This window comes from Pelophylax lessonae (assembly GCF_965119305.1).
Source record: "Pelophylax lessonae genome assembly, chromosome: 4".
In the NCBI taxonomy this organism is placed as follows: Eukaryota; Metazoa; Chordata; class Amphibia; order Anura; family Ranidae; genus Pelophylax; species Pelophylax lessonae.
The window spans coordinates 450,369,599-450,383,493 of record NC_138771.1 but is presented as its reverse complement, the minus strand read 5'-3'; the positions used below and the strand labels follow the sequence as shown (position 1 = coordinate 450,383,493).

The window sequence follows — 13,895 nt, the reverse complement described above, 5'->3', positions numbered from 1 at the left end:
AGGTCTTTATTGAATAGCAGAACAAAAGAACAACAGTATCGCACGGGTGTATCTCACAGTCAAAACTATGCCGCAATTTAATGTTTTTTACACCAAAAGGGTGTGTATTGAATAGCGGAATAGGATAAAAAACTGTGTATCTCAGTACAAACACAGACTAGGCCCGATTAAATTTTTTCCTACCCTAAAGGGAGAATGAGGAAGAGGAGTATGGAACAGGCAGCACCCTCAAATCTTCAGAAGTATGAGATGAACCTCAAAAACTTGGAAAGGTGGATCTCACACGTACCGACACAGACTATTCCGCAATTTAATTGATCCCCAAAGGTTTTTATTGAATAGCGGAATGGGAAATATGATCAAAAAAAGTGTATGTATCTCACACGTACAGAAGCACACTAGGCCCCAATTACTATTGTTTGTACACCTAAAAGGATGGATGAGGAGGAGGAGGAGTATGGAACAGGCAGCACCCTCAAATCTTCAGAAGTATGAGATGAACCTCAAAAACTTGGAAAGGTGGATCTCACACGTACCGACACAGACTATTCCGCAATTTAATTGATCCCCAAAGGTTTTTATTGAATAGCGGAATAGGAAATATGATCAAAAAAAGTGTATGTATCTCACACGTACAGAAGCACACTAGGCCCCAATTACTATTGTTTGTACACCTAAAAGGATGGAGGAGGAGGAGGAGGAGTATGGAACAGGCAGCACCCTCAAAGCTTCAGAAGTATGAGATAAACCCCAAAAACTTGGATAGGTGGATCTCACACGTACCGACACAGACTATTCCGCAATTTAATTGATCCCCAAAGGTTTTTATTGAATAGCGGAATAGGAAATATGATCAAAAAAAGTGTATGTATCTCACACGTACAGAAGCACACTAGGCCCCAATTACTATTGTTTGTACACCTAAAAGGATGGAGGAGGAGGAGGAGGAGTATGGAACAGGCAGCACCCTCAAAGCTTCAGAAGTATGAGATGAACCCCAAAAACTTGGAAAGGTGGATCTCACACGTACCGACACAGACTATTCCGCAATTTAATTGATCCCCAAAGGTTTTTATTGAATAGCGGAATAGGAAATATGATCAAAAAAAGTGTATGTATCTCACACGTACAGAAGCACACTAGGCCCCAATTACTATTGTTTGTACACCTAAAAGGATGGATGAGTAGGAGGAGGAGTATGGAACAGGCAGCACCCTCAAAGCTTCAGAAGTATGAGATGAACCCCAAAAACTTGGAAAGGTGGATCTCACACGTACCGACACAGACTATTCCGCAATTTAATTGATCCCCAAAGGTTTTTATTGAATAGCGGAATAGGAAATATGATCAAAAAAAGTGTATGTATCTCACACGTACAGAAGCACACTAGGCCCCAATTACTATTGTTTGTACACCTAAAAGGATGGAGGAGGAGGAGGAGTATGGAACAGGCAGCACCCTCAAAGCTTCAGAAGTATGAGATGAACCCCAAAAACTTGGAAAGGTGGATCGCACACGTACCGACACAGACTATTCCGCAATTTAATTGATCCCCAAAGGTTTTTATTGAATAGCGGAATAGGAAATATGATCAAAAAAAGTGTATGTATCTCACACGTACAGAAGCACACTAGGCCCCAATTACTATTGTTTGTACACCTAAAAGGATGGAGGAGGAGGAGGAGGAGGATGAAACAGGCAGCACCCTCAAATCTTCAGAAGTATGAGATTGTGTTCACTGTACCCCACAAAGATTGTGTTCACTGCACCCCAAAAGGATTGTCTTCACTGCACCCCACAAAGATTGTGTTCACTGTAATCCACAAAGATTGTGTTCACTGTACCCCCCAAATATTTTGTTCACTGCACCCCACAAAGATTGTGTTCACTGTACCCCACAAAGATTTTGTTCACTGCACCCCACAAGGATTGTCTTCACTGCACCCCACAAGGATTGTCTTCACTGCACCCCACAAAGATTGTGTTCACTGTACCCCACAAAGATTGTGTTCACTGCACCCCAAAAGAATTGTCTTCACTGCACCCCACAAAGATTGTGTTCACTGTACCCCACAAAGATTGTGCTCACTGTACCCCCCAAAGATTTTTTTTCACTGCACCCCACAAGGATTGTCTTCACTGCACCCCACAAGGATTGTCTTCACTGCACCCCACAAAGATTGTGTTCACTGTACCCCACAAAGATTGTGTTCACTGCACCCCAAAAGGATTGTCTTCACTGCACCCCACAAAGATTGTGTTCACTGTACCCCACAAGGATTGTCTTCACTGCACCCCACAAGGATTGTCTTCACTGCACCCCACAAATATTGTGTTCACTGTACCCCACAAAGATTGTGTTCACTGCACCACAAAAGGATTGTCTTCACTGCACCCCACAAAGATTGTGTTCACTGTACCCCACAAAGATTGTGTTCACTGTACCCCACAAAGATTTTGTTCACTGCACCCCACAAAGATTGTGTTCACTGTACCCCACAAAGATTGTGTTCACTGCACCCCAAAAGGATTGTCTTCACTGCACCCCACAAAGATTGTGTTCACTGTACCCCACAAAGATTGTGTTCACTGTACCCCACAAAGATTTTGTTCACTGCACCCCACAAAGATTGTGTTCACTGTACCCCACAAAGATTTTGATCACTGCACCCCACAAGGATTGTCTTCACTGCACCCCACAAGGATTGTCTTCACTGCACCCCACAAAGATTGTGTTCACTGTACCCCACAAAGATTGTGTTCACTGCACCCCGAAAGGATTGTCTTCACTGCACCCCACAAAGATTGTGTTCACTGTAATCCACAAAGATTGTGTTCACTGTACCCCACAAAGATTTTGTTCACTGCACCCCACAAGGATTGTCTTCACTGCACCCCACAAGGATTGTCTTCACTGCACCCCACAAAGATTTTGTTCACTGTACCCCACAAAGATTGTGTTCACTGTACCCCACAAAGATTGTGTTCACTGCACCCCAAAAGGATTTTCTTCACTGCACCCCACAAAGATTGTGTTCACTGTACCCCACAAAGATTGTGTTCACTGTACCCCACAAAGATTTTGTTCACTGCACCCCACAAAGATTGTGTTCACTGTACCCCACAAAGATTGTGTTCACTGTACCCCACAAAGATTTTGATCACTGCACCCCACAAGGATTGTCTTCACTGCACCCCACAAAGATTGTGTTCACTGTACCCCACAAAGATTTTGTTCACTGTACCCCACAAAGATTGTGTTCACTGTACCCCACAAAGATTTTGTTCACTGCACCCCACAAAGATTGTGTTCACTGCACCCCAAAAGGATTGTCTTCACTGCACCCCACAAAGATTGTGTTCACTGTACCCCACAAGGATTGTCTTCACTGCACCCCACAAAGATTGTGTTCACTGTACCCCACAAAGATTGTGTTCACTGTACCCCCCAAAGATTTTGTTCACTGCACCCCACAAGGATTGTCTTCACTGCACCGCACAAGGATTGTCTTCACTGCACCCCACAAAGATTGTGTTCACTGTACCCCACAAAGATTGTGTTCACTGTACCCCACAAAGATTTTGTTCACTGCACCCCACAAAGATTGTGTTCACTGCACCCCAAAAGGATTGTCTTCACTGCACCCCACAAAGATTGTGTTCACTGTACCCCACAAGGATTGTCTTCACTGCACCCCACAAGGATTGTCTTCACTGCACCCCACAAAGATTGTGTTCACTGTACCCCACAAAGATTGTGTTCACTGTACCCCCCAAAGATTTTGTTCACTGCACCCCACAAGGATTGTCTTCACTGCACCCCACAAGGATTGTCTTCACTGCACCCCACAAAGATTGTGTTCACTGTACCCCACAAAGATTGTGTTCACTGTACCCCACAAAGATTTTGTTCACTGCACCCCACAAAGATTGTGTTCACTGCACCCCAAAAGGATTGTCTTCACTGCACCCCACAAAGATTGTCTTCACTGTACCCCACAAGGATTGTCTTCACTGCACCCCACAAAGATTGTGTTCACTGTACCCCACAAAGATTGTGTTCACTGCACCCCAAAAGGATTGTCTTCACTGCACCCCACAAAGATTGTGTTCACTGTACCCCACAAAGATTGTGTTCACTGTACCCCCCAAAGATTGTGTTCACTGTAATCCACAAAGATTGTGTTCACTGTACCCCCCAAATATTTTGTTCACTGCACCCCACAAAGATTGTGTTCACTGTACCCCACAAAGATTTTGTTCACTGCACCCCACAAGGATTGTCTTCACTGCACCCCACAAGGATTGTCTTCACTGCACCCCACAAAGATTGTGTTCACTGTACCCCACAAAGATTGTGTTCACTGCACCCCAAAAGAATTGTCTTCACTGCACCCCACAAAGATTGTGTTCACTGTACCCCACAAAGATTGTGCTCACTGTACCCCCCAAAGATTTTTTTTCACTGCACCCCACAAGGATTGTCTTCACTGCACCCCACAAGGATTGTCTTCACTGCACCCCACAAAGATTGTGTTCACTGTACCCCACAAAGATTGTGTTCACTGCACCCCAAAAGGATTGTCTTCACTGCACCCCACAAAGATTGTGTTCACTGTACCCCACAAGGATTGTCTTCACTGCACCCCACAAGGATTGTCTTCACTGCACCCCACAAATATTGTGTTCACTGTACCCCACAAAGATTGTGTTCACTGCACCACAAAAGGATTGTCTTCACTGCACCCCACAAAGATTGTGTTCACTGTACCCCACAAAGATTGTGTTCACTGTACCCCACAAAGATTTTGTTCACTGCACCCCACAAAGATTGTGTTCACTGTACCACACAAAGATTGTGTTCACTGCACCCCAAAAGGATTGTCTTCACTGCACCCCACAAAGATTGTGTTCACTGTACCCCACTAAGATTGTGTTCACTGTACCCCACAAAGATTTTGTTCACTGCACCCCACAAAGATTGTGTTCACTGTACCCCACAAAGATTGTGTTCACTGTACCCCACAAAGATTTTGATCACTGCACCCCACAAGGATTGTCTTCACTGCACCCCACAAGGATTGTCTTCACTGCACCCCACAAAGATTGTGTTCACTGTACCCCACAAAGATTGTGTTCACTGCACCCCGAAAGGATTGTCTTCACTGCACCCCACAAAGATTGTGTTCACTGTAATCCACAAAGATTGTGTTCACTGTACCCCACAAAGATTTTGTTCACTGCACCCCACAAGGATTGTCTTCACTGCACCCCACAAGGATTGTCTTCACTGCACCCCACAAAGATTTTGTTCACTGCACCCCACAAAGATTGTGTTCACTGTACCCCACAAAGATTGTGTTCACTGTACCCCACAAAGATTTTGTTCACTGCACCCCACAAAGATTGTGTTCACTGTACCCCACAAAGATTGTGTTCACTGTACCCCACAAAGATTTTGATCACTGCACCCCACAAGGATTGTCTTCACTGCACCCCACAAAGATTGTGTTCACTGTACCCCACAAAGATTTTGTTCACTGTACCCCACAAAGATTGTGTTCACTGTACCCCACAAAGATTTTGTTCACTGCACCCCACAAAGATTGTGTTCACTGCACCCCAAAAGGATTGTCTTCACTGCACCCCACAAAGATTGTGTTCACTGTACCCCACAAGGATTGTCTTCACTGCACCCCACAAAGATTGTGTTCACTGTACCCCACAAAGATTGTGTTCACTGTACCCCCCAAAGATTTTGTTCACTGCACCCCACAAGGATTGTCTTCACTGCACCGCACAAGGATTGTCTTCACTGCACCCCACAAAGATTGTGTTCACTGTACCCCACAAAGATTGTGTTCACTGTACCCCACAAAGATTTTGTTCACTGCACCCCACAAAGATTGTGTTCACTGCACCCCAAAAGGATTGTCTTCACTGCACCCCACAAAGATTGTGTTCACTGTACCCCACAAGGATTGTCTTCACTGCACCCCACAAGGATTGTCTTCACTGCACCCCACAAAGATTGTGTTCACTGTACCCCACAAAGATTGTGTTCACTGTACCCCCCAAAGATTTTGTTCACTGCACCCCACAAGGATTGTCTTCACTGCACCCCACAAGGATTGTCTTCACTGCACCCCACAAAGATTGTGTTCACTGTACCCCACAAAGATTGTGTTCACTGTACCCCACAAAGATTTTGTTCACTGCACCCCACAAAGATTGTGTTCACTGCACCCCAAAAGGATTGTCTTCACTGCACCCCACAAAGATTGTCTTCACTGTACCCCACAAGGATTGTCTTCACTGCACCCCACAAAGATTGTGTTCACTGTACCCCACAAAGATTGTGTTCACTGCACCCCAAAAGGATTGTCTTCACTGCACCCCACAAAGATTGTGTTCACTGTACCCCACAAAGATTGTGTTCACTGTACCCCCCAAAGATTTTGTTCACTGCACCCCACAAGGATTGTCTTCACTGCACCCCACAAGGATTGTCTTCACTGCACCCCACAAAGATTGTGTTCACTGTACCCCACAAAGATTGTGTTCACTGTACCCCCCAAAGATTTTGTTCACTGCACCCCACAAGGATTGTCTTCACTGCACCCCACAAGGATTGTCTTCACTGCACCCCACAAAGATTGTGTTCACTGTACCCCACAAAGATTTTGTTCACTGTACCCCACAAAGATTGTGTTCACTGTACCCCACAAAGATTTTGTTCACTGCACCCCACAAAGATTGTGTTCACTGCACCCCAAAAGGATTGTCTTCACTGCACCCCACAAAGATTGTGTTCACTGTACCCCACAAGGATTGTCTTCACTGCACCCCACAAGGATTGTCTTCACTGCACCCCACAAAGATTGTGTTCACTGTACCCCACAAAGATTTTGTTCACTGCACCCCAAAAGGATTGTGTTCACTGCACCCCAAAAAGATTGTGTTCACTGCAGCCCACACACAGAAAAATGGATGTGGATCACTGACACCTGCCTATCTCCTATCCCACACCACACAGCAATATCGATTGTAGTTTGTAGAACACACTGACCCTATAATTCAGCAGACTCTATCCCTAAAATGCCTACAACTCGCCTTGCCTAAACACTCCGACCTGACCCTAAATTCTATCCGGACACCAATTTGTTTTCCCTGCCTGTCTTTCCCTAATCAGCAGCCAGCACGTATGTGTGCTCTGTCCCTGAGCTAAGCAGCAGAATGAAGCCGCTGCGGCTGCCTCGAACTTATAAAGACTTGGTCACATGCTTCAGACGGCCAATCACAGCTACTCATACATTTGCAGGCATGGCTGGGATAGCTTAAGGCACACCAGTTAAACGATTGTTGATTGGCTGTTGAAAGCCCGCCATGAAAAGAGCGCCAAAACATGCAAAACCCGGAAATAAAACGACCGAACACGGATTTTTTACCCGAACATACAGTAAAGTGTCCGTGTCCGTGTTCGGGTAACAAAAATCGAATTATTCGGTACGAACACGAATAATACAGTCCGTGTTCGCTCAACACTACTCATAAACAATACAAAAACTCAGCCACCCTAGCTAACCCAGTCTATGCAAACCCTTCACTCCCCATTCACTCAGCTTTCTCATCTTGGTAGGATAGCCGTGGCTTGCACAGTGACCTTCTAGAGTTAAGCAGCGCCATATTTCAGGCATACTCAAAACCTTACCTCTAACATGAGCCTTAACATTTCTCCCCAAATCAAACCTTGACACCACACCTAAACCTCCTAACCCACAAGCCTAACCCCTAACTCTGTATTCTCATCTTATCCTGCCAGAGGCATTGCTAGACCCTTGCACCTGGGGCACATGGTCAGGTTCTTCTACTGAGTGCATTAGGTCTGCATTGCAGTAATTTTTTGTATCTTTGCTGAACATTGGTATATACATTTTAACTTTTCAGCAATGATGATAAGTTTCCATTCTATATTTACTAAATTACAGTTACGACTGCTTGGGAACAATTCATATTTTCAGTAAAATAGATTATATTACACCCAGATTTACAGAGAATGTATTAAATACAAATACAGTTGTATCTCTTTACTTCTATGAGGCTTAATTAAGGTGCACAATATTAAGGTTAGATGGAAGCAGTGACATTGCAAGGAACTTTTTGGGGACTTTTTGCAAGTCAGTTGTATGGTGTGGTTAAACAAAGGCAGAGGTGCCCTGTTTTGCAGCTAACTGCTGCTCCTTCAGATTGACTTTCCTTTTATTCACTTTTTACTTATTCCACACCAATTACAATATCTTTTCAATCTGTTAGTTTAACACCAATACAGTATAAGGGTTTGTCTGTTTTCTTCTCTCATGTTTTTGCTGCAAGACTCCTCATATATTGGGATGTGGTGAGACAACCCTTCTTCAGGTTTTGCATGTCTGGGTTCTTTGGCTTGGGATCCCTGTGAGCAAAGGGCAAGAGAAGTAATGGAAGGAAAGTATAGCAGTAAAGGGATAACAAACAGGCTTAAAAAGGAAAGGAGATGGGATGATAACGCAGGCAGTGCCAAGGGTGCCCCCCTTTTTTAGGAACCTAGTAATACTCTCAGTATCATGCCCTTGAAGCCTCATGCTTGTGCTGCTAACTATGTGATGAAAGATATCAGTGCCAACCTGACCTGATGAGATCATTGGCAATTGTGAGGTATGGAGAGAATGCAGTAGCAGTAATGTCACAATGGTTAATTGCCATAATGGCAATTAAAAGCCAAATGTCTAGGGCAACAGTGACTCAGATGGAATTCACATAAACATGGGTAGAGCATACAAAATATAGGAATAGTTGTCTTGGTAAGAACTGAATAGCAAATCCAAATAATGCAAGGCAAAAAAGTTAACCATGGATTTGTTTAATTTTTTCATTAAAGGCACGTCTTCCAGTAAAGTGGATGGCCCCAGAGAGCATTTTTGATTGCATCTATACAGTGCAAAGTGATGTCTGGTCCTATGGAATCCTTCTGTGGGAGATCTTCTCCCTTGGTAAGCACTAAGTAATCATGATGATGTTAATTACACCAATAAAATGAATACCTAATATGGTATTGCATGCTATATATGGAATATGGAGTAGTTTTAGATTTCTGAGGCATAGCACGTAGTACGTTCAATGTGGATAAAGGTGCCAGGTAACAATGCACACACTAGTTGAGAACAGCGGAAGAACCTGCTTGGAGACAGGCTGTGGAGAACCATGAAAGAAGCTAGTGGGGACACTGGCCAAAGAGTGCAAAATAGTAGTGTAAACAGTGATATGGACACTGATGAATAAACAATGGGGTTGATTTACTAAAACTGGACAGTGCAAAATCTGGTGCAACTGTGCATGGTAGCCAATCCGCTTCTAACTTCTGCTTGTTCAATTATACTTGGATGAAAAAAACTGGAAGCTAAAGTTTCAATGCAGAGTTGCACCAGATTTTGCACTCTCCAATTTTAGTAAATCAAGCGCAATGTGTAGTTGAGATGTGGATATTGGTGAGAGAAGAATTTCTTTTGGTGAAAATGTGGACACTGCTCAGCAATGACAAACACCAGTGGACTAGACATTTTTTAACTGTAAAATTTGCCCTTCTTTTTTTTACAGGCAGAAGCCCTTATCCTGGAATTATTGTAAACAGGAAGTTTTATAAGATGATAAAAGAAGGATACAAGATGGATTGCCCAGATTGTTCTCCTTTGGACGTGTAAGTAAGGCAGAAGATCTGAAAATTGGTATTTTGTATAGTTCCTTATAGTAGTTTTCACATGGATAATTGACCCACTTCCAACTACTATTATATAAAATTGATTTCTGTTGAATCAAACACTAATTAGCATGCAAAGTTGAGCATTATATACTGCTAAAATATTGCTAAGTTTACCCGTTTTAGACAAAGAACTGTTCACCAGTATTGCTGTGGTCTTCCTGCATCTGATATTTTCCCCATTACTAACTTGCCGTGCCTTGTTACAAACTGTGTCTGTGTGTGTTTTAAGACAACCATCTTGGTAGAAGAGCAGGGCTTTTAATTGCAGAGCTACAGATACACATTAATGAATCCTATTGCAACAATTGGTTTTGAAATGGAATATCTCTATCATAGATATCGTCTCATGAAAGCATGCTGGGACCTGGAACCTACTAATCGGCCAACTTTTAACCAAATAACTGATCTAATCAGCAAGCAAATGGGTCTCATCAAAGATCAGGTAAGATTTTAGTCCACAAGTAATGGTGTTAAAAGTGGGGCCACGGCCGCTATCAGGAGGGGATAGCTCACACACATGTAGGGGCCCGGGCGTCCCGAGAGCAGGGGCGGACTGGTACAGGGGGCCACTCTGATGCCTCATAAAAAGCCATACAGATAAACTAGACCTAGAAGAGGAGCAGGAGGCGGAGCCTGTGTGTGCAGCTGTCCGGGTGTTTTCTTCCCCCAGACACAATGACCGACTCAGCTATACGCCTCTAGCTCCAGCCCTGCACATCCACTGTCAGCCTAGCATAGTAACACAGTGAGAGTGGGGAAAGCAGCTTGCATAGAAGTTGGGCTGTATTAGCTCCATTTCCCGTCCTGTTTCTACTGTCCACCTAGCCGCACCCTCACTCCGCTGCTTGTCCAATCTGACACTCCGTTCCCCATATGTGTCAACCCTGGCCACACTCCAGCCACCTCAATGCAATGCACTGTGCTGTAAGAGGAGTTCTGAGGGCAACTGGGTGGGAGTTTTTAAAACAATAGCTGCTTGCTGCCCCAGCCCTGGGGGAGATGAGCCTGAATGAGGGAGGCATAATTGGTGACTGAGCCTTCCGCACCCAGAACAGCCCCCCCCCCTCTCACCCCTCCACCCCTTTTTGCTCAGGACCATCTCCCCCCACCCCCTTCTGTTTCAACCCCTTCCCCCTTTTTTTTCCTTCCCCTTCTCTTCTTCCTTCTCAACCTCCTCTCTCCCATCTTACTAACTCCCTTGCACTCTCTCTCATTCTTTCTTGTACTCTCTCTCGTACTCATTCTCTCTTTCTCTATCATTATCTCTCTCTTATACTCTCTCTCTCATTCTTTCTCGCATGCACTCTCATATTCTCTCTCTCTTTACTCTCTCTCTCTTTCTCATACTCTCTCTCTCATTCTCTCCTTTTCTTTGTCTCTCTCCCCCATTCTTTCCCTCTTTCTCTCTCTCATTCTCTCTCTCATTTGTTCACTCTCACTAATTCTTTTGATTTCATTCTTTCCCCCATTCTCTCCCTCGCTCTCTCATTCGCTCTCTCTATCATTTTCTCCCTTGTTTTCTCTCTCTCTGTCTCTCACTCTCTCCCTTGTTCTCGCGCTCATTCTCACCCTCATTTTCTCTCTCTCTCTCTCTTTCTCTAGCCTGGAGGAGGTAGAGGACATGGGATGGGGGGGAGACGAGACTGAAAGAGGACATGGAATGGGGAAGATGTAACTGAAGGAGGAAAAGGACATGGGATGCAGAAGATGGGACTGGAGGAGGAGGATATGGTATGGAGCAGATGGGATTGGAGAAAATGGGACTGGAAGAGGAAGAGGACACGGGATGAAGAAGATGGGACTGGAGGAGGAGGACATGGTATGGAGGAGATGGGATTGGAGGAGGCAGACATGGTATGGAGGAGATGGGATTGGAGGAGGCAGACATGGTATGAAGGAGATGGGATTGGAGGAGGAGATGGGACTGGAGGAGAAGGACATGGGATAGAGAATATAATAAGTTTTAGGAGTGTCAAAATAAAAGTGGGTGTCTGAAGGATTCGATGGGATGGCCAGTGGGTGGATTCAGTGGGATGGTCAGTCAGCAGGCCGTTGGAAATGTCGGTGGTCAGGCCTGGAAGGGCCAGGCCTAAAGCTGTGTAAGGGGCCCCACAATCTCTGATGGCTTCCCTGATTTTATCAATACATATATCAGATGTCAGCGAGTAGGGATAATAGGATTTTGTTGTTGGGTAATAATCACTATGGCAGAAAGGAAGACATAAGGGAGAAGTGCTTTTTGATGTAATGGCAAAACCTTTTAAAGGTGGAAGCCAGTCCAAAAGACTGATGAAAATAGATCTAGAATGTGGCTATCTTGTAGCCATTCGTGGGATGGTTTTATGAACCATCCATTATCAGGTGATTGGGGATGACTGTAGGCCCCTGCTGTGCCCAAGGTAGAATTACCACTGCATTGTATTAGGGATGGAGGATGGATGAATGAAACTTTAAACCAATATGAACATTCTGCTATGAATTGTTTAACAGTAAGGACAGGCAGATTGGAATGCTCTTCCAAAAGAGGTGGTGGCACAATTTTGCCTATTTAACCACTTTTTGGTCCACTTGTTTCTTGTAAGATACATTGATGACCATGTTTAACCCTATTTTTAATTGGGGAAATATGTATGATTGTATAAAAGCATCCAACCCAACTGCTCAACTGATGACCACTGTTGAGCACACACTGATTTATTTTCAGCATTTGTGTCCTAAAAACACAGTAAGATAATGGAACAAATGTGGGAGATTCTACTGAATTCTGCCTGTCATCCCCTTCTGAACTAGAATCTGATTTAGTGGACATTAGACATTTTTCAAGCTGTGTTAATATTTCACTATGTTAGAGTGCTATCATTTGTACTACACAAGCATAATGTTGTATTTTTTCATTATTAAAGGAATATACAAACATCATTCAGGGTCAACAAGATGAAGACTGTGGGGGTGAAAAGTGCACAGATATCAAGCAGCCTCTTATTAAAGGGAACAATTACCAGTTCTGCTGATCCTGATACAGCCACAGTGGACGGAAAGGAGCAGTCGGCAAGTCTACAGGAGAATGTGATGTGATACAACTTCCACATTTTATATATTAGGTGGACTAAATAAAAGGGCATTTTATACTGTATTAAGCTAATGAAACCCACTCTCTCAGAGGGGTGTGAACAAATGTAGCATTAATGTCACAGCACTGAAAACTCTCTACTCTAATGGACCAATTAACATGGCAAGAGACACTGATAATCATACTGACCTATTCGCTAGTAATGCTTCAATGTGAATAGATATACAGACCAATAAGGTGCTCCAGGCAAGTGAAAGGCATGCACACAGCATACCTGCCAAAAATACAGATTTTTTTTAAACTACCCTAAAGTAAAATGCTTGCAGTTTGTTCTTATATTACATGTCATTGTACAATTTACACCAACTGAAATGTAAAGTTAAACTGTCAATGGGAGTGCTTGCACTGGCTGTCGAAATATGAAAAAAGGGCCAGAGTATATGTAAATAATACAAAATAATTTTTGTAACTGAAGCTTTGGCATTTTCAAGCTCCAGGCACTGGGTGTTAATGATATAGACAGAATACAAAGTTCAGACAGAGTTTAAACACATTTCAAAAGTGTTAAAAACTTTAAATCTTCATGAAGAAGTGATTGTAATCTTGGAGAACTGTCTGTACAAAAAAGGAAACAATTTTACAGATAGACTTTGGTTATTATAGTTGCCTGGACACATTATTTCCTAAAGGGGAGAAGCAAGCAAACCATTCAATAGTGAACCTACAAGGTTAAAGTCCTGAGTTCTGTTTTATGTTTTTTTTTTGTTTTTGTTTGGAAGGAGCAAGAAATAATGCCTATAAACCCTTGAGCCTTTACAGATTTGACTACTTTTATTCACAAATGCAGGACTAAAAAAAAAAAAAGGATCGAACATGCTGCAAAACTGTACATATACCATAAATAGGTACGTTTTTACAGCAAAACAACTTCTGACTGTCTGTTTAGGGCTTTCACTGTTTTTGCATTACCAAGTCTTCCTGACCATTACCCAAGGCATAAGCAGCAAGCTCTGACAGCACACAGGGGCGGAG

At 43.5% G+C, this 13,895-nt stretch overlaps 1 protein-coding gene across 1 annotated transcript in view; it reads left to right on the top strand.

Moving 5' to 3' along the window:
• The window catches only part of CSF1R (colony stimulating factor 1 receptor), a 192,114-nt gene extending 178,745 nt beyond the window's left edge, over positions 1–13,369 (top strand). Inside the window, exons 18-21 of the mRNA XM_082255573.1 lie at positions 8,915–9,026; positions 9,631–9,730; positions 10,130–10,235; positions 12,697–13,369. Coding sequence (XP_082111699.1) covers positions 8,915–9,026; positions 9,631–9,730; positions 10,130–10,235; positions 12,697–12,804 — 426 coding nt within the window. The 3' untranslated portion in view covers positions 12,805–13,369. The remainder of the gene's footprint in view (positions 1–8,914; positions 9,027–9,630; positions 9,731–10,129; positions 10,236–12,696) is intronic.
• Positions 13,370–13,895: the final 526 nt, after the last annotated feature.